Source organism: Monomorium pharaonis, chromosome 3 (assembly GCF_013373865.1).
Source record: "Monomorium pharaonis isolate MP-MQ-018 chromosome 3, ASM1337386v2, whole genome shotgun sequence".
Lineage (NCBI taxonomy): Eukaryota > Metazoa > Arthropoda > Insecta > Hymenoptera > Formicidae > Monomorium > Monomorium pharaonis.
Genome location: NC_050469.1, coordinates 3,777,950 through 3,797,270, shown reverse-complemented (window position 1 = coordinate 3,797,270; position 19,321 = coordinate 3,777,950). Strand labels below are relative to the sequence as shown.

The 19,321-nt window shown below is 24.2% G+C and overlaps 2 protein-coding genes across 6 annotated transcripts; both read right to left on the bottom strand.

Annotated features, from left to right (window-relative positions):
• Positions 1–1,481: 1,481 nt before the first annotated feature.
• LOC105836780 (fatty acyl-CoA reductase 1-like) lies at positions 1,482–17,586 on the bottom strand. 2 transcript variants are annotated; one of them, XM_036283997.1, is made up of 10 exons: positions 17,026–17,586; positions 16,458–16,706; positions 15,368–15,513; positions 15,097–15,206; positions 13,155–13,347; positions 12,645–12,887; positions 11,491–11,667; positions 11,325–11,405; positions 11,004–11,108; positions 1,482–1,657 (listed from the first exon to the last, which is right to left on the bottom strand). In XM_036283997.1, the coding sequence occupies exons 1-9, from the start codon at positions 17,227–17,229 to the stop codon at positions 11,018–11,020; spliced, it is 1,494 nt and encodes a 497-aa protein (XP_036139890.1). In that variant the 5' UTR covers positions 17,230–17,586; the 3' UTR covers positions 1,482–1,657; positions 11,004–11,017. The 2 variants fall into 2 exon arrangements, with proteins under 2 accessions (XP_036139890.1, XP_036139889.1); XM_036283996.1 differs by lacking the exon at positions 1,482–1,657 and having other exon boundaries at positions 10,981–11,108; positions 17,026–17,237; positions 17,315–17,585.
• Positions 1,482–17,886, bottom strand: LOC105840716 (fatty acyl-CoA reductase 1). Of its 4 annotated transcripts, none has more exons than XM_036283992.1 (11): positions 17,867–17,886; positions 7,533–7,638; positions 7,243–7,454; positions 6,705–6,953; positions 5,607–5,752; positions 5,340–5,449; positions 3,543–3,735; positions 3,003–3,245; positions 2,145–2,321; positions 1,979–2,059; positions 1,482–1,762 (listed from the first exon to the last, which is right to left on the bottom strand). In XM_036283992.1, the coding sequence occupies exons 2-11, from the start codon at positions 7,633–7,635 to the stop codon at positions 1,672–1,674; spliced, it is 1,605 nt and encodes a 534-aa protein (XP_036139885.1). In that variant the 5' UTR covers positions 7,636–7,638; positions 17,867–17,886; the 3' UTR covers positions 1,482–1,671. The 4 variants fall into 4 exon arrangements, with proteins under 4 accessions (XP_036139885.1, XP_036139886.1, XP_036139887.1 ...); XM_036283993.1 differs by lacking the exon at positions 17,867–17,886 and adding an exon at positions 8,121–8,520; XM_036283994.1 differs by lacking the exon at positions 17,867–17,886 and having other exon boundaries at positions 7,533–7,650.
• Between the last annotated feature and the right edge of the window lie 1,435 nt (positions 17,887–19,321).

The window sequence follows — 19,321 nt, the reverse complement described above, 5'->3', positions numbered from 1 at the left end:
CAAATTCGTATATGCATAACATTTAAGATTAAATTGTAAAATATCCTGCTATTTCGACATTATAATACAGCTAATAATTAAATATTTTATTCTGTCATTGAGATATATATATAAAAGACAATAAATTAAAAAATAAATTTGTTATTTATACAGCACTTTCTATCTGAAAGAAAACATAATTATCATATGATGTCGTAAATATGGTAACGTTTATGTGACATTTCTCGATGAGATGTGTGACAATATAGATTTTAATAATCCGTTAAACTTGAAGGTGTGATTGCAAAAATAATAAATACAAATTATTAATATAACTACTTTTTTTAAGCATTAGCTTTATTTAATTTTATTTATTTATTTCTGAAAAAATAGTTTTTATTGTTAAAAGAACAAATATATTATAAGAAAAAGAAATGGTATTATAAATGCTATTATAATATTGTAGATAGTTCCTCGTAATATCTCTATTATTAGATGAGAAATAAATTCGAATTATTTATACAATAACATGTTTAACGTCCCGCAGTTATACGCAGTGATGATACTGATATGCCAACACTCGACATTTATAATAAGGCATATGACAATTTAATAGATATGCAGAAAATGGACTTGTAATTACACAGCTAATTTGATATCGAATGTCATATGAACAGTTCATGATTTCTAGTAAGAAACAAAAACATTTGAGTTGAGCAAATACAAAAACAAATTACAAATGCGATTTATTTTAAATTAAACATAAAATTAAACATAAAAGAAACGTATAGGGTAAACTCGGGTATGATGGCTGATAGATTTTTGAAGTGCAAAAAAACATACTTTTAATTTTATTATTTTTTAATAGTGCTTGGTATATGACTTTATTAAAGCTTAAAGCATGTAACATTATCGACATTAAAAAGAAAATACTTAATAAAAATATTATATTATCAAAATATTGAAACACAAACATTACCTATCTTTCACAACTTTAAAAATAAGATGGCCGTAGTATTATAGGACATTCATGTTTTATGTACGTAACATTTATAAAATAATTCAAAAACCTATAGTTTTACATATTTAGTTCGATTGCCACATATCATCACACATTTAATTTTATTTTTAAACATTTTTAATAATATTATTAAATAGTATCTATTTAACTCATTGTCAGTACTAAAAAATATATTTATAATATATCAAATTTAAAATATTAGGTGCGCGACTTAATTCTTGTCTTTTTTATAAATTATATACATAAACATTTACGTCGAAAAAAGTCATGGGCCATTTTACTTACCTAAACTGTAAGAAAAAAGTAGTCATGCAATTAATTTGAAAAAAGAAAAAAATAAAATATATAATTACACATTACAATGTACATACTTTCGTTAAGTTTCCAATGTTAATTGTGACCGTTTAACTATAATTTATTCGATCTTGTGGCAATTTTTAATAAACACATAAAAAATTCTATAGGCAGTCAAACGTAAAAATGCGATATAACATCTACAATATTGTTATTCCAAATAGTATACACTCATAAACTACAGTAAATCGATTATCTTGGAAAAAATTACAAGAATACATTAGTTAGCAATTATTGTAAAAATTATAGCCATTGCCCGTATTCTCTGTATGGCCATTATACATTACCATTTGTTAAACGTAAATAAATGAGCAATTTTATAACATATAAGAATTTAGCCACTTATACATTAACCACAATACAACAACATAGATGACAGTTTTCAGTACTGTGACGAATACATATACTCTAAAAAAAAGGTTTATATTAGTTACTTCAATTATCTCTCTCAAACAGAAATTATATACATCTTATTTTGTTATATTTATTTTAAAATTGACAAGTAAGAATCTAATTAAACCAGATTTCCAATTAACCCTACAAGACATTGTTTGACATATTTATACAAGTGTATAAATATAAATATAAAAACGACAAAAAATATTATTTATAATATAACTATACCTTTTGAAATGTGCTCTTGCTGCATCCAATCGATTCATATCTTCGTGAAGAAGAAATTTTTTGGCACCAATAATACCATTCCTTCATATCGTAAGATAAAATTCTTTTAACTTTGAATCGCTTTTATTACAACTATTATTTAGAATTACAAATGTAATATACTTACATAATATACTCTCTAATATCATAAGAAGAATAATCGAGAGAAAACATATCCTGGTTACAAGGAGGTATAGTGGACATCAGAGCTAATTTATTTGCATTGCTGTATTTCCAGTTGTGGAATGAAAAATAACTTACAGCGCAATTAGCCACATATACTTTTCTCTGCAGTCGTAGTAGCCTAAATTATATATTATTTATTAATACAAAATAATAGTTATAACAATTGTTCCAACAGATTGATTAATTCACAAGTATAATACAATACAATAAATACAATAAATTTTGGAAACAATAGATGCATTTTTATTAATTTAGTTAAATAAAGTTGTTATATTAAAAAATCTTTAAATATGTAAAATAAAACTAAATAATGAATTAAACAAGTTGATAAAAAATACTTATAAAATAATATTCTAGATCATAATTATGAAAAAGGCATATGTTTTTATAGTGCTCTTTAGATTTCAGAATTAGTGAAATCTTGTTGATTTTCAGTGCTATACTTATAATTATTAGTAATTATTTTTTCAGTAATTTTTAGATTTTATATTAAGAAAAAAATATTATCATTAACTGAAATCAGCATTATTGCAATATTATTGAGCAATATTATTAATGACAAAACATTGCTAAGTCATAATTATTTTACTGACATAGTTATAAGTATATTGTTAACACAGTTATAGATATAACATTAAAAAAAGACCATTTACATTAGATAACACATTGATTTGATTTTAGAGAGTGAAGAGAAATCATATCATTTCAAATTGCGGATATTTAAATTTTTCCAATTGAATAAAATACATGTAGTAATAATCATTTGCTAGACTAATAAAACAATTAATTTATGACTTACATAGGTCGGCGTCCAGAAAATTTTAAAATCAAATCTACTAATATAGCTGGTAGAATATGCAATAATATTGTTAGTATATAAAATAAAACAAAGCTGTCAGTAAATATTGTATGAGGAGTCCAGACAATTCCTTCCATAGGCACCTCATTGTTAACACTGAATAATAACTTTATGCTTTCTTTATATGTCAACAGTTTCTGATTTGTGCAGTTTAAAACAAAAACGGTGGAATCTCTTTCAGAACTAATAAAAACAAAATTAAAAACAAAATTATAAATTAATTAATAAAATAAAATATAGATTTGCAACACATACACAGAGATTTAAACAGAATTTCTTTAGATCAGTATTAAGTTTCAAAATAAAACAACAATTTTAAATTGTGCGAATACAATGTGCGAATAATGTTATTAATAACATTATGAATTATTTGACATGTTTCAACAAATAAAACATGATACATAGAAATTAAAAAAAAGCTTTCACATTTATAATTAAATTTAATTGACGTTGCATGCGTATATATGTTAATGATTATACGTTGTTAATCCTAGTTTCCAAGCTGCGATTATTACAGCGTTAATAACAGTATCTACTGGTACTGCTTCTTCATTAACAGATTCATTCAAACAAGCTACTCGAACTATTCCTTTTCCGCCACCAATGAAAAGTCCTATTGGACCATAAATATTATCTATCCATCCTGGAAATGGTTCTTTTAACGTTGGCATCACTAAAATATAAGACACATTTTTTAAATTATTATACGCTATTGGTTAATTCTAGAAATATTATTAAACTATTTCTTGCCTGCATATTATCAATCAAGATGAGAAAAGGGAAATTGTAAAATTCTATAGATATATCTTTAATTTTTATATATTTTAAAATTTTTATAATAAATGGGAGGAGTGGCAACACTCTGCATCTATACAATAACGATTTACTAAATTAACTAAATTATCAAGGGAGATACTATACATCGTTCTAAAATTGCATTAGCATTTAATTGGTTTATTCAATCAAATAAAAAAATACTATATTGTATTTCACGAAATAAAAATAAACAAGGAAGTGAAATATCGAAATAACTGAATTAAAAGAGCAGTTGTCGGACAAGTAAAAAATTTTTAGTGACAACCTTCTCAAAAAAAAGGTAAACCCCTATACTAAATTTATTCAATTATGTTCATTTATTATAAAAATGTATTAAGTATAAATATATAATTTAAAAATGTATAATTTAAAAGAAATACTTTATTAACTACATTACATAATTAAAACCTATAAACTTTAACTTATGAACTTTTTCCTTAAATTAAAAACTTTATCGGAATCAAAAAAATCATAAAATAAAAATATATTTTTGTATAAAAACAATGTTTTTCTATTATTTCATATAATTAATTTATAGCTTACATTATAAATAAAATATTAAACATATTTGATGATCCATACTGTAATTATATTAATAATCTGACTTAATAAATTATATGGATTTTTAATTTAATATAAATAAATCTTCTTAAAATTAACTTTTACTTCAACTTGAGTTAAATTAATCTTAACATAAATTTAACTGACAAAGAGACCTCGCAAACCCAAAAATTCTGATCTTAATGAAACTTGTCATAAATGTAGAAAGGGTAAATACACAAATTTTGAAATTTTCTGTTTGAGTTTTAAATTAGTGGTTTAGAGAGGTGAAACCACCCTTCTCAAAGATGGAAACATTTTTGTCTTTTTTTTGATACATGTATTTGTAAACTAAACAAAATATTAAAAAATATTTCATACAAAAGTTTTATAACATAAATACTTCTATTTAACCATGTTGTTCATTTTTTGAAAAAAATTAAAAAAAATTTGTTTCAAACATTTTGTAATATATTAATATTTTACAAGATATATTGAGAAAAGACAAAAACATCTCAAACATTGAAGGGTAGTTTTACCTTTCAAACCGTTTTGGGCTCAAACGGAAAGTTTCTAAATTCATATATTTACTCCATCTACATTTATGCCAAGTTTCAATAAAATTGAAATTTTTGAATTTTTTTAGGTTTTTTTAAGTTAGGTTTTTATTTATGTAACTTTTAACTTAACAGAATAAATTTTATATTCTATTAACTTTAATTTAATTTGATATACTAAATATTCGACATGTTTCAATGTAATGCATTATAATAAAAATTATGAAAAATATACTAAATATTCGACATGTTTCAATGTAATGCATTATAAAAAAATTATAAAAAATATACTAAATATTCGACATGTTTTAATGTAATGCATTATAATAAAAATTTATTTCTAATTAAAAGAAAAGTTACGTACCAATGGAAGGTCTTACAATTGCGCAAGGAATAAAAGAAGAATAATCTTGTATTATGCTTTCCGATAGGTTTTTTGAAAAAATATACGTGTTAGGAGAGTAATCCAAACATCTGTACATAATTTTGAATGCAGAATTAAAAATGTAAATATTATTAAGAGTACGACAAAAATAAAAAAAGAAAAATTATTTAAGTACATTTTTATTTATAATATAATACATGTAATTCACAATAATGATATATTTAAAAAATCTTTGAATTCACTTACTTAGCCGTAAAAACATTTAAAGTATGCTCATCCAATATTTCAGTCATTTCGATTATCTTTTGCCAGTTAGCTATTGGTGGATACAATTTTTCTTCTAGAAATGGTTCGTTTACGTGTGTAAACGCTGTACTAACGTATAATAAAGCCTTTAATAAATAAATGTAATTAATTTAAAAGTTATTTTAAAAACTATTTTTTAAATAAAAAAATTTTTTAAATAAACAACAAACAGTTAAAATATTATCAACTTGAAAACATTATGATATTTCAATATTTTTTTACAAATATTATGTTCTAGCTTATATTAAGGAGAGAGTTATATATGTCCTTAAAAAAAATCTTATCTGCTCTTTTTTATTTAAAATTATTCTCTACAGAGTTTTAAAAATATTGAGGATAAAAATAATATAAAAATAAAAAAATAACAAAAATTGGAGGAATAATGTGAGCGCGACTGCGTTCAAGAAACCATTGTTTTTTGTTAACACAGGCATAATAATTTAAACTGTATTTAATTTCAATATTTTTATGAAAATGGGTTGTTATTTATAATAAAATTCTCTATTGACAGTTGAGTTATTTAAAAAAATGTTAATAAATTCTTATAAAATAATAAATTGCTCTAAATTTTTATCAAAAAAGTTGATTTTATTCCTGAAAAATTGTATAATTTTTATAATTAAAATTCTAATGTTTAATAACAGTAGACTACAAATCAATATCATACCGGTCGTAAAAAAATTTTTTGTTAGAATACTAGAAGACATTTAAATCTGAATTAAAAATAATTTTAAAAAATTTTGTAATTTCTTATACATAAGTAAAATATATTATTTAGATATCTTTTGTATATTTGCTTCTTTTTCTAAATAGCAAGTTTATTTTGCTTTCTTTCCAAGAAAAAATTTACAGAATTTAATAATTTGTCGGTTTTGAAAACATATGTAGCCTTTTAAATTTAGTAAATCAATAACATGTACTTTTGAAAAATTTATAATTAAAATATCAGTTGTTGAGTATGAAACATTATGTAAGATGTATTATGGACACAGAATAAATTATTCAAATTTACACAATCTCAATCGTCTTTTAACTTACTTTTAAATTCTTTACACTTTGAGCTAAAATACAGATGTCTCTTGTTGCTCTTGTATTAGCGAATATAGCATCTTTTAAATTGATATCAAATTTTACATTCGCTGCTGCGTGGATTATTATAGTTACTCTTTCAATTAGCATTTGCCTGTCTACAACTGACAAATTTAATCCCTTCTCGTTAACATCGCCAGAAATTGGAACTAATTTCTCGAAATTTGAAGGTTGCTCTTCACGCAATTTGTCAAATAACTTAAATAAAAGAACATTATATAATAGATTTTATAATAATAATTTTTAATATTTTGAATAAATTTACAATGGAAATAGGTAAAATGTTTAATAGCGTCTGCAACAATATTTATAGTACTTTAAACACAATCCATCATTTTATTTAATGTTATTAAAAATAATCTTCTTTAACAATGACGTGTAATAGTATTTACAAAGAAATTCTTCTATCAAATGTTTAAAAAACTGTCATTAAAAAAAGCTTAAGATCTTAAATGTGATGTAAAAATTTTTTGTATATTTTACTTACCGGTAAATTTAATATTTTTTCGAGCCTTTTATTAATATTTAATTCTTTTTTTGGTCGCATCAACAAAAATATTTCATGAACATCCGGACAAGATCGTAGTACCTTTTCAATAAACACCTTACCTAGAAATCCTGTCGAACCTGTCAAAAGTATACTTTGTCCAGCGTAAAATGCAGGAATCGATTTGGTTGGATCAAATGTCATTTTGTTTACTAAAGCAAATTTAAAGTAAAGACTAATAATCTAATAAAACAGCATAAAACGAAGAAAATACTTGAATATGTTGTTACTTTTAAAAAGTAGACGTAGAAACAGCTGGAATAGACATTTATAACTTCCTATGCACGAGTTAAACTGTGATTTTATTGCCGTACGCTGATCAAGTCGTTGCATTAACTAGAATTTTAATAAACAGGAAATGACTGCAATTTTGCAATGGAATAATAAGCTATAATTCTGTCGTATTAAGGTTAACAGGAGAAGCATATTATACACATATGTGTGTGTGTGTGTGTGTAAGAGAATAAAAATTTTTTTAAACAAAGAAGACAAAAGGAGAGAATAAAAGAAAGCGAAGAGAGGAGACAGGAAAAAGAGATATAGCAGTAACATTTTTAAAACACGACGTAACATTTAAATAGTAAACATTATTTTAAATATCTTATTAATAACTTATATCTTTTAATATGCGCTCTAATTGCGTTCAATGAATTTAAGTCTTCATACAATAGAAATTTTTGAATTATACAGAAGAAATTGTACAGAAATTGTACATTAGAAATTATACAGCTTAAATTGTAAAACGTTTAGTAACACATTCATTTATTTTTAATATTATTTTCATATAATTACTATTATAAATTAAATAACGCACTTACTTGAAATACTCTCTAGTATCACAATTGTAATAATCGAGAGAAAAATCTGGTTTTCACGTAGTATAAAAAATACTAATAATGATTTATTTGTATTGCTGTATTTCCAGTCATAAAACAAAAAGCATCCCACAATACAACTGATCACATGCCCATAATTTTCATAGTAGCAGTAGTCTAATTTACATGATATTCATAAAACAATTTAGTTACAACCACATAGTTTTAACCATTTTACTGATTTAAAAAATGTAATGTAAAACACTCAGTAATGTAAAACACTTGAATACACATGTAATAACTTGAATATACTTATTATTTTTGTTATATTAGTATGTACGTTGAGAAATGTATAGGTAGGAGAAATAAATGCTTGATTAATTAAGATCGACTACTTACGTACAATTTAAATTACTGTCTTATAGCCACTCAAATTTATGGAATTATATGTGCTTTAATTAATAGGAAATGATATGTGAGATTGACGTAAGTAGCATCTTCACATATCATTTCCTGTATATGTAAAACAGTATGAACATGCAATAATATCCTAATAACATAATTTATTGCTTAATAATATGCTAATAACATAATTTATTGCAGCAGTTTTTCAATAAGTATATCTTTGTACTTATTTCTTTTCTTATTTGCCCCAAACACAAAATCTTCTAGTAACGAATTTATAACAGATATAGAAACAATGATTCATATTTATAACGCGTTTCTAAAGATGTTAAGGCGATTTCTGTCATTTTAACTTTATTGTTCATTAGACGTAAAACAAGAATAGAAAAATATGACAAAAAATATTTTTTTAAACATGTTCTAAGTACGAATTTAGATATGTGCCATATTTATCTAGAAAATATTTGGTTTGTGAAAAAAAGGAAACAAATACCAATAAAGTTGTAATAGCAAATTGCATAACTGCAAGTTATTTTTGTATTTAAACAACAGAAATATCATTTTACATTTAGAGATTAATTGCATTTTGATATTTCAATCAAATTCGTATATGCATAACGTTTAAGATTAAATTGTAAAATATCCTGTTATTTCAACATTATAACATAACTAATTATTAAATATTTTATTCTATCATTAAGATATACATATAAAAGACAATAAATTAAAAAATTAAATTTGTTATTTATACAGCACTTTCTACCTGAAAGAAAACATGATTACCCTACAATGTCATAAATATTGTAACGTTTGTGTGACATTTTTCGAGTGAGATGTGTGAGAATATAAATTTTAATAATCCGTTATACTTGAAAGTGTAATCGCAAAAATAATAAGTACAAATTATTAATACCGTGGCTACTTTTTTTAAGCATTAACTTTATTTTATTTTATTTTATTTATTTATTTATTTCCAAAAAAATAGTTTTTATTGATAAAAAAACAAATATATCATAAGAAGAAAAAATGGTATTATAAATGCTATTATAATATTGTAGTAATATCTCTATTATTAGATGAGAAATTCTAATTACTTATACAATAATTTGTTTAACATCCCACAGTTATGCGCAATGATGATGCTAATATACCAACACTCGACATTTATAATAAGGCATATGGCAATTTAATAGATATGCTAAAATTAGACTTGTAATTACACAGCTAATTTGATATCGAGTGTCATATAAACGTACAGTTCATGATTTCTAGTAAGAAACAAAATCATTTGAGTTACACAAACAAATACAAAAACAAACTACGATCGTGATTTATTTCACATATAAAAATGACATTAAACATAAAAGCAACGTATAAGGGTAAACTCGGGTATGATGGCTATAGTTTTTTAAAATTCAAAAAACATACTTTTATTTTTATTATTTTTTAATAGCGCTTGGTATATGACTTTACTAAAGCTTAAAGCATGTAACATCATCAACATTAAAGAGAAAATACTTAATAAAAATATTATATTATCAAAATATTGAAACACAAACATTGCCTATCTTTCACAACTTTAAGGCTAAGATGGCCGTAGTATTATACGACATTCATGTTTTATGTACTTAACATTTATAAAATAATTCAAAAACTTATAGTTTTATACATTTAGTTCGATTGCCACATATCATCACACATTTAATTTTATTTTTAAACATTTTTAATAATATATGTTCATATAAATTTAGTATTTAGTTAACTCATTGTCAGTACTAAAAAAAATATTTATAATATATCAAATTTAAAATATTAGGTGCGTGACTTAATTCTTATCTTTTTTATAAATTATATACATAAACATTTACGTCAAAAAAAGTCATGGGCCATTTTACTTACCTAAACTGTAAGGAAAAGGTAGTCATGCAATTTATTTAAAAAATAGAAAAAAATAAAATATATAATTAGACATTACAATGTCCATACTTTTGTTAAGTGTTCAATGTTAATTGACCGTTAAGTGACCGTTTAACTATAATTTATTCGATGTTGTGGCAATTTTTAATAAACACATAAAAAATTCTATAGTTAGTCAAACGTAAAAATGCGATATAACATCTACAATATTGTTACTCCAAATAGTATACACTCATAAACTACAGTAAACTGATTATCTTGAAAAAAATTACAAGAATACATTAGTTAACAATTATTGTAAAAATTATAGCCATTGCCCATATTCTCTGTATGGCCATTATACTCTAGTATATCCTAATAACCTATTTCTATATAAATATAATTTTATTTAGTATTTTTTAAACAAACACATATATGTATAATATTTAACATTAAATCTTAAATCCCGTTATTTTGAAAATATAATATGTTTATAAGAAGAAATACTTATAATTAAAGATTTTTTCTTTAAAAAAACTGTGTAATATGTATATAATTATACATTACCATTTGTTAAATACGTAAATAAATGAGCAATTTTATAACATATAAGAATTTAGCCACTTATACATTAACCACAATACAACAACATAGATGACAGTTTTCAGTACTGTGACGAATACATATACTCTAAAAAAAAAGTTTATATTAGTTACTTCAATTATCTCTCTCAAACAGAAATTATATACATCTCATTTTGTTATATTTATTTTAAAATTGAGAAGTAAGAATCTAATTAAACCAGATTTCCAATTAACCCTACAAGACATTGTTTGACATATTTATACAAATGTATAAATATAAATATAAAAACGACAAGAAATATTATTTATAGTATAACTATACCTTTTTAAATGTGCTCTTGCTACGTCCAATCGATTCATATCTTCGTGAAGAAGAAATTTTTTGGCACCAATAGCACTATTCCTTCATATCGTAAGATAGAATTCTTTTAACTTTGAATCGCTTTTATTACAACAATTATTTAGAATTAAAAATGTAATATACTTACATAACATACTCTCTCACATCATGAGAAGAATAATCGAGAAAAAACATATCCTGATTACAAGGAGGTATAGTGGATGTTAAAGCTAATCTATTTGCATTGCTGTATTTCCATTCATGGAATGAAAAATAACTTACAGCGCAATTAACCACATATACTTTTCTCTGCAGTCGTAGTAGCCTAAATTGTATATTATTTATTAATATAAAATAATAGTTATAACTTACTGATTTTTAATGCTATACGATTATAATTATCAATGACTATTTATTCAGTAACTTTTAGATTGCTGGACTGCCTCTCTAACTTATCGATAATATAGAGTCATTCGTGCACATTATTACTGAGTTTTCGTATTTATTTCTTTTATAGATTTAGAAATTCTTTTCCAGAATTAAAGTACACATATTAATATTAATCTGTGAATTGGATTTTATATCAAGAACGAAAAAAATTTTATATTATTGTGCTTATCGACTTTTTCTGAATCCGCACTCACACATATATAAAATTTTCAGATACATTATTCCCTTATATCAAAGCTTTTAGCTTATTCTGAAAGCACATTATTATTGTTTCCTGTAATGACAACGGTGCAAACCATTATTTTGTACGTAGAGAGTTTTTAAAACTTAGTGCTGCAGATGAAAGTTACAAGCGACTGCACAAAAGTATAATTTTCTAACTTTTTCCGTTTCTCACATGAAATTGTAGTTAGCCACCGTTTGTTATTGTCTATGCTTTAATTCTGGAGAAGGATTTACAATTCTAGAAAATCAATTAAGAGCCAAGCGTATTCAAAAATTATTAGCGTTCAATTGATAAAACAAACGACTCCAGCATCCTCTTAAGAAGAAAATATTTTTATTAACCAAAATCAGTATTATTGCAATATTATTGAGCAATATTATTACTGACAAAACATTGTTAAATCATAATTATGTTACTGACATAGTTATAAGTATATATTGTTAACACAGTTATAGATATAACATTAAAAAAAACCATTTATAGTAAATAACACATTGTTCTGCTTTAGAGAGTAAAGAGAAACCATATCATTTCAAATTGGGGATATTTAAATCTTTCGAATTGAATAAAATACATGTTGAAATAATTATTTGCTAAACTAATAAAATATTTAATTTATGACTTACATAGGTCGGCGTCCAGAAAATTTTAAAATCAGATCTATTAATATAGCTGGTAGAATATGCAATAATATTGTTAGTATATAGAATAAAACAAAGCTCTCAGTCAATATTGTATGAGGAGTCCAGACAATTCCTTCCACAGGCACCTCATTGTTAACACTGAATAATAACTTTATGCTATCTTTATACGTCAGCAGTTTCTGACTTGTGCAGTTTAAAACAAAAACGGTAGAATCTTTTTCAGAGCTAATAAAAACAAAATTATAAATTAATTAATAAAATAAAATATAGATTTGCAACACATATACACAGAGTTTCTTATGGTCAGAATTAAATTTTAAAATAAAACAACAATTGCGAATTGTGTGACTACACATAATGTTAATAATAATATTATCAATTATTTAATATGTTTTGACAAATAAAACATGATAAATATAAATAAAAAGAAGCTTTCAGGTTTATAATTAAATTTAATTAACGTTGCATGCGTATATATGTTAATAATTATACGTTGTTAATCCTAGTTTCCAAGCTGCGATTATTACAGCTTTCATAACGATATCTACTGGTACTGCTTCTTCATTAACAGATGCATTCAAACAAGCTACTCGAATTATTCCTTTTCCGCCACCAATGAAAAGTCCTATTGGACCATAAATATTATCTAGCCATCCTGGAAATGGTTCTTCTAATGTTGGCATCACTAAAATATAAAACATATTTTTTAAACAATTGGTTAATTCTAAAAATATTATTAATCTATTTCTTGCCTGCATAAAACATTTAATTGCTTTATTCAATCAAATAGAAAAGTACTATTGCATTTCACAAAATAAAAATAAATAAGGGAGAGAAATATCAAAATAACTGAATTAGAAGAGTAATTATCGCAGGAAAATTCTTAGTGACAACCTTCTCGAAAGAAAAAAGTTAATCCCCATACCTTATTTATTCAATTATGTTTATTTATTATACAAATATATTTAAAAGACATACTTGATTAACTACATTGCATAATTATAAAAAATCAGGTTGAATAATAACTAGTTAACACGTTGAAAATTAATAATAAGGTTAAAAAGTTAATAACTTTTAATTTAATTTAGTTAATTTTAAATAATTTAATTTTTAACTTTAACTAATTATTTTTGAAATCTATAAATTTTAATTTATTAAATTTTTCTTTAAATTAAAAATTTTATCTGAATACAAAAATTATAAAATAAAAATATATTTTTGTTTAAAAACAATATTTTTTATTATTTCATATAATTAATATTATATCTTACATTATAAATAAAATATTAAACATATTTGATGATTGATACTGTAATTATGTTGGTAATCTGACTTAAATTATATGGGTTTTTAATTTAATATAAATAAAATTTTTCAAAATTAACTTGTACTTTAATTTGAGTTAAATAAATCTTAACATAACTTTAAGTGACAAGGGGACTTCGCAAATTCAAAAATTTTGATTTTAATGAAACGTGACATAAATGTACAGAGAGTAAATACATGAATTTTGAAAATTTCCTCCATTTGGCTCAAAACCGGCTTAGAAACCATCCTTCAAAGGTAGAGACATTTTCTCAATATGCATGGGTGGTTTGAAAAGTCCGTGCAAAGTCAGAGACATAACACTACTAGTGCGTATCGAGATTATTTTCAGTTAGTAGGATTTCTTGGAAGAACGCACACGAAGTTTCAGCCAGATCGGACTATTTCTTTGTGTTTGGCATTCGTTTGAATTGAGGAAGTCAAGTGATTTTCAAAAAATGAACGAAAAAGAATTTTGTGTGCTGATTAAACATTACTTTATGAAAGTAATGTTTAATTGGGGAACAAGTAGTCCGCTGCGGACTACTACTTGTAACTTTTAACTTAACAGAATAAATTATATATTTTATTAACTTTAATTTAATTTAATTTTAAAAATATTAACTTACCCAACCCTGTAAAAGATAAAAATAAATTATCTAAAATATATTTAAAAATACAACATATAAAATAAAAATTACAGAGAAGTAAAAGAATTAAAATGTACTTCTCACACAATTGTTTGCATATATAAAATATTTGAGTTAAATAACAATTATCACAAAGTGCGCCCAAATACTTTTACTTACTCTAATTCTAATTTTATATTGCATTTTTAAATGCCATATAAAAAAGTCCCTTCTCTCTCTCTCTCCCCCCTCTCTCTCTCTCTCTCTCTCTCTCTCTCTCTCTCTCTCTCGCTCTCTCTTTCTTTCCTTCTCTCTCACTTTCTTATTATTTCCCTATAAACTACACTTGTTTTTCATTCTTTTTTAAACTTATTATTTTTAGAAATTTATAATCTATTAGTAACTTTTTTATTTTAACAAAACAGTAGAAATATTCGACATATTTCAATGTAATGCATTAAAATAAAAATTTATTGTTAATTAAAAGAAAAGCTACGTACCAATGGAAGGTCTTACAATCGCGCAAGGAATAAAGGAAGAATAATCTTGTATTATGCTTTCCGATAGGTTTTTTGAAAAAATATACGTGTTGGGAGAGTAATCCAAACATCTGTACATAATTTTAAATGCATGCAGAATTAAAAATGTAAATATTATTAAAAGTACGACAAAAATAAAGAAAGGAAAATTATTTTTGTACATTTTTTTTTAAAATATAATGTATGTAATGTATAATAATGACATATTTAAGAGATCTTTGAGTTGACTTACTTAGCCGTAAAAACGTTTAAAGTATGCTCATCCAATGTTTCAGTCACTTCAATTATTTTTTGCCAGTCAGCTATTGGTGGATACAATTTTTCTTCTAAAAATGGTTCGTTTACGTGTGTAAATGCTGTACTAACGTATACTAAAGCCTTTAATAAATAAAAGTAATTAATTTAAAAATTATGCATTTTAAAAGTTATTTTTAAAATAAAAAAGTTTTTTTATAAAAACAATAAACAGTTAAAATAATATTATTAACTTTAGAACATTACAATATTTCAATATTTTTTTACAAATATTATGTTTTAGCTTATATTAAGAAGTTCTTTATGCCCTTAAAAATAAATTTTATCTGCTTTTCTTTATTTAAAATTATTCTCTACAGTTTTAAATATATAGAATAAAAATAAGATAAAAATAAAAGATAACAAAAAGAGGAATAATGTTAGCGCGACTGCGTTAAAAAAATTATTGTTTTTTATGAACATTGGCATAATAATTTAAACTGTATTTAATTTCAATATTTTTATAAAAATGTGTTGTTATTTATAATAAAATTCCTTACTGACATTTGAGTTATTTTAAAAAATGTTAATAAATTCTTATAAAATAATAAATTGTTTTAAATTTTTATTTAAAAAGTTGATTTTATTCCTGAAAAGTTGTATAATTTTTATAATTAAAATTCTAATGTTTAACAACAGTAGACTACAGATCAATATCATGCCAGCCGTAAAAAGAATTTTTTGATAGAATGACACTAGAAGACATATTTAAACCTGAATTAAAAATAATTTTAAAAAATTTTGTAATTCCTTATACATAAGTAAAATATATTATTTAGATATCTTTTGTATATTTGCTTCTTTTTCTAAATATCAAGTTTATTTTGCTTTCTTTCCAAGAAAAAGTTTACAGAATTCAATTTGTCGGTTTTAAAAACGTATGTAGCCTTTTAAGTTTAGTAAATCAATAACATGTACTATTGAAAAATTTATAATTAAAATATAAGTTGTTGAGTATAAAACATTATGTAAGATGTATTATGTGACACAGAATAAATTTACACAATCTTAGTCTTCTTTTAACTTACTTTTAAATTCTTTACACTTTGAGCTAAAATACAGATGTCTCTTGTTGCTCTTGTATTAGCGAATATAGCATCTTTAAAATTACTATCAAATTTCACATTCGCTGCTGCGTGGATTATTATAGTCACTTTTTCAATTAGCATTTGCCTGTCTACAGCTGACAAATTTAATCCCTTCTCGTTAACATCGCCAGAAATTGGAACTAATTTTTCAAAATTTGAAGGTTGCTCTTCACGCAATTTGTCAAATAACTTAAATAAAAGAACATTTTATATAATAGATTTTATAATAATAATTTTTAATATTTTAGATAAATTTACAATGGAAATAGGTAAAATGTTTAATAGCGTTTGCAACAATATTAACTTTAAACACACTCCATTATTTTATTATACAATAGATATATACAATTTGCAATCTTATTTAATGTTATTAAAAATATTCTTCTTTAACAATGACGTGTAATAGTATTTACAAAGAAATTCTTCTATCAAACGTTTAAAAAACTGTCATTTAAAAAAGCTTAAGATCTTAAATGTAATGTAAAATTTTGTTGTACATTTCACTTACCGGTAAATTTAAAATTTTTTCGAGCCTTTTATTAATATTTAATTCTTTTTTTGGTCGCATCAACAAAAATATTTCATGAACATCCGGACAAGATCGTAGTATCTTTTCAATAAACACCTTACCCAGAAATCCTGTCGGACCTGTCAAAAGTATACTTTGTCCAGCGTAAAATGCAGGAATCGATTTGGTTGGATCAATTGTCATTTTGTTTACTAAAGCAAATTAAAGTAAAGATTAATAATTTAATAAAACAGCATTACACAAAGAAAACACTTAAATATGATGTTACTTTTGAAAAGTCAATATAAAAGCAGCTCGAATAAACATTTATAACTTCCTATGCATGGGTTAAACTTATTTTATTGTCGTACGCCGATCAAGTCGTTGTATTAATTAGAATTTTAAACAGGAAATGACTGCAATTTTTGAATGGAATAATAAGTTATAATTCTGCCGTATTAAGATTAACAGGAGAAGCATATTATACACATGTGTGTGTGTGTGTGTGTGCGTGCAAGAGAGAAAAATAAAAAAACAAAGAAGACAAAGGAAGAGAATGAAAGGAAGCAAAGAAAGGAGACAGAACAAAAAAGATATAGCTGTAACTTTTTTAAAACACAACGTAACATTTAAATAGTAAGTATAATTTTAAATACCTATTATTATTAATATGTTATAACTTCTAATATGCGCTTTGATTGCGTCTAATGAATATAAGTCTTCATTAGGAAGAAATTTTTAAGAGCAATTATACCGCTCAAATTGTAAAACGTTTAGTAACATATTCATTTAATTTTAATATTATTTTTATATAAATATTATTATAAATAAAATAACACACTTGAAATACTCTCTAGTATCGCAATTGTAATAATCGAAAAAAATTCTGATTCTCATGTAGTATAAAGGATACTAGTAATGATTTATTCGTATTGCTGCATTTCCAATCATGGAACAAAAAATAACCACAATACAACTGATCACATAGCTATAATTTTCATAGTAATAACAGTCTAATTTACATGTATTTATAAAATGATTTAATTACAACGACATAGTTTCAATCATTTTATTGAATCAAAAAATGTAAAATTTGTAAATGTAGAGAGCAGATAATGTATTTTTTAATAAATGTGTTTGTATATAAAGGTTTTTTTCAAATGTAAAAAAAAGAGTTAAATATAGATAAGTAAAATAGAAGGAATATACGCAAAGTAATATTGCAGATTAATTTGTAATATATTTTTCACTAAAAAAAACATTATTTTAATTTTTGTATAATATTTAAATATTTATTTAAATAAACGTTTAAATAAATGTTCAAATAAATTGCATTTTATTCATTTAATAAAATATATGTAGGAATAAATTGCATAGCATTGAATCAATTAAATATATAATTTAAGATTTACATAGGTCAAGTCCAAAAGTATATTAAGAAGTTAGACCGGTGTGATTGAAAGAAATAGATCATTTTTAAACGTAAATTGTCGAATGTAAAAATAAAAAAGCTATAGACTTATAATTTAACATTTCATTAAAGTAGGTGATAAAGCTATATAAAATATGCAAAATAATAGGTAAAGTATTATTTTAACAGGAAATCGAACCGAGACAAAATTCCGATTCGGTTTCCGATACTGTTCAATATTTGGAAACTATTTCAGGTTTGATAGGTTGACATATTTTATTGTATACGTGAATCTAATCTTTAAAGGACAAAAAATGTATTTTTTTAGGTAAAAGATCTTGAGATCTCAAAATTGAATGTACCGATTTTAATTGAGTTGATAGTTTTTCCATAAATATTTTTTTCATAAAGATTGTCAGAATTAAAATATAAACCGTTACTTGTAATGCTATTATTTTATTTTTTTAATAATGACTAGAACATTACAAGCGCGCGCTGCGCGCGCGCTATTTGACTTTTTACTTTAAAAATAATAATAATTGCAATTTGATTTTCTCTATCTTTCTTTTACATTAATCAAACGTCTTCTGCAATTTTAAATAAAAAAATGTAAAGTTTAATTATACATACATACATACCTACATACCTACCAACATACATACCTACTTGCATACTTACTGCTATCTAGCTACCTAGCTACATATTTATCTAGTTACGTTCGCTCGTTTACTCCCTCCCTTCCACCCTTTTTCACTCACTCACACACTCAGTCACTCACTGGCTCACTCCGCGCTCACTCCTCGCTCACTCTTCGCTCACTCGCCAGCTCGCTCACGCGCTCACTCCTCGCTCACTCACTCACTCACTCACTCACTCACTTACTCC

Excerpts from the sequence above, each read along its gene's own strand:
- LOC105836780 (XM_036283997.1), bottom strand. The coding sequence starts at position 17,229 with ATGACAATTGATCCAACCAAATCGATTCCTGCATTTTACGCTGGACAA. Across the intron at positions 12,888-13,154 it reads TGGAAACTAGGATTAACAAC|CTCTGAAAAAGATTCTACCG; the intron begins GTATAATTATTA and ends TGTTTTTATTAG. Across the intron at positions 11,109-11,324 it reads GCAAGAGCACATTTAAAAAG|AGTATATGTATTCGTCACAG; the intron begins GTATAGTTATAC and ends CTTTTTTTTTAG.
- LOC105840716 (XM_036283992.1), bottom strand. The coding sequence starts at position 7,635 with ATGCAACGACTTGATCAGCGTACGGCAATAAAATCACAGTTTAACTCG. Across the intron at positions 6,954-7,242 it reads AAAAAATATTAAATTTACCG|TTATTTGACAAATTGCGTGA; the intron begins GTAAGTAAAATA and ends CTTTTATTTAAG. Across the intron at positions 5,753-6,704 it reads AAAGTGTAAAGAATTTAAAA|GCTTTATTATACGTTAGTAC; the intron begins GTAAGTTAAAAG and ends TATTTATTAAAG.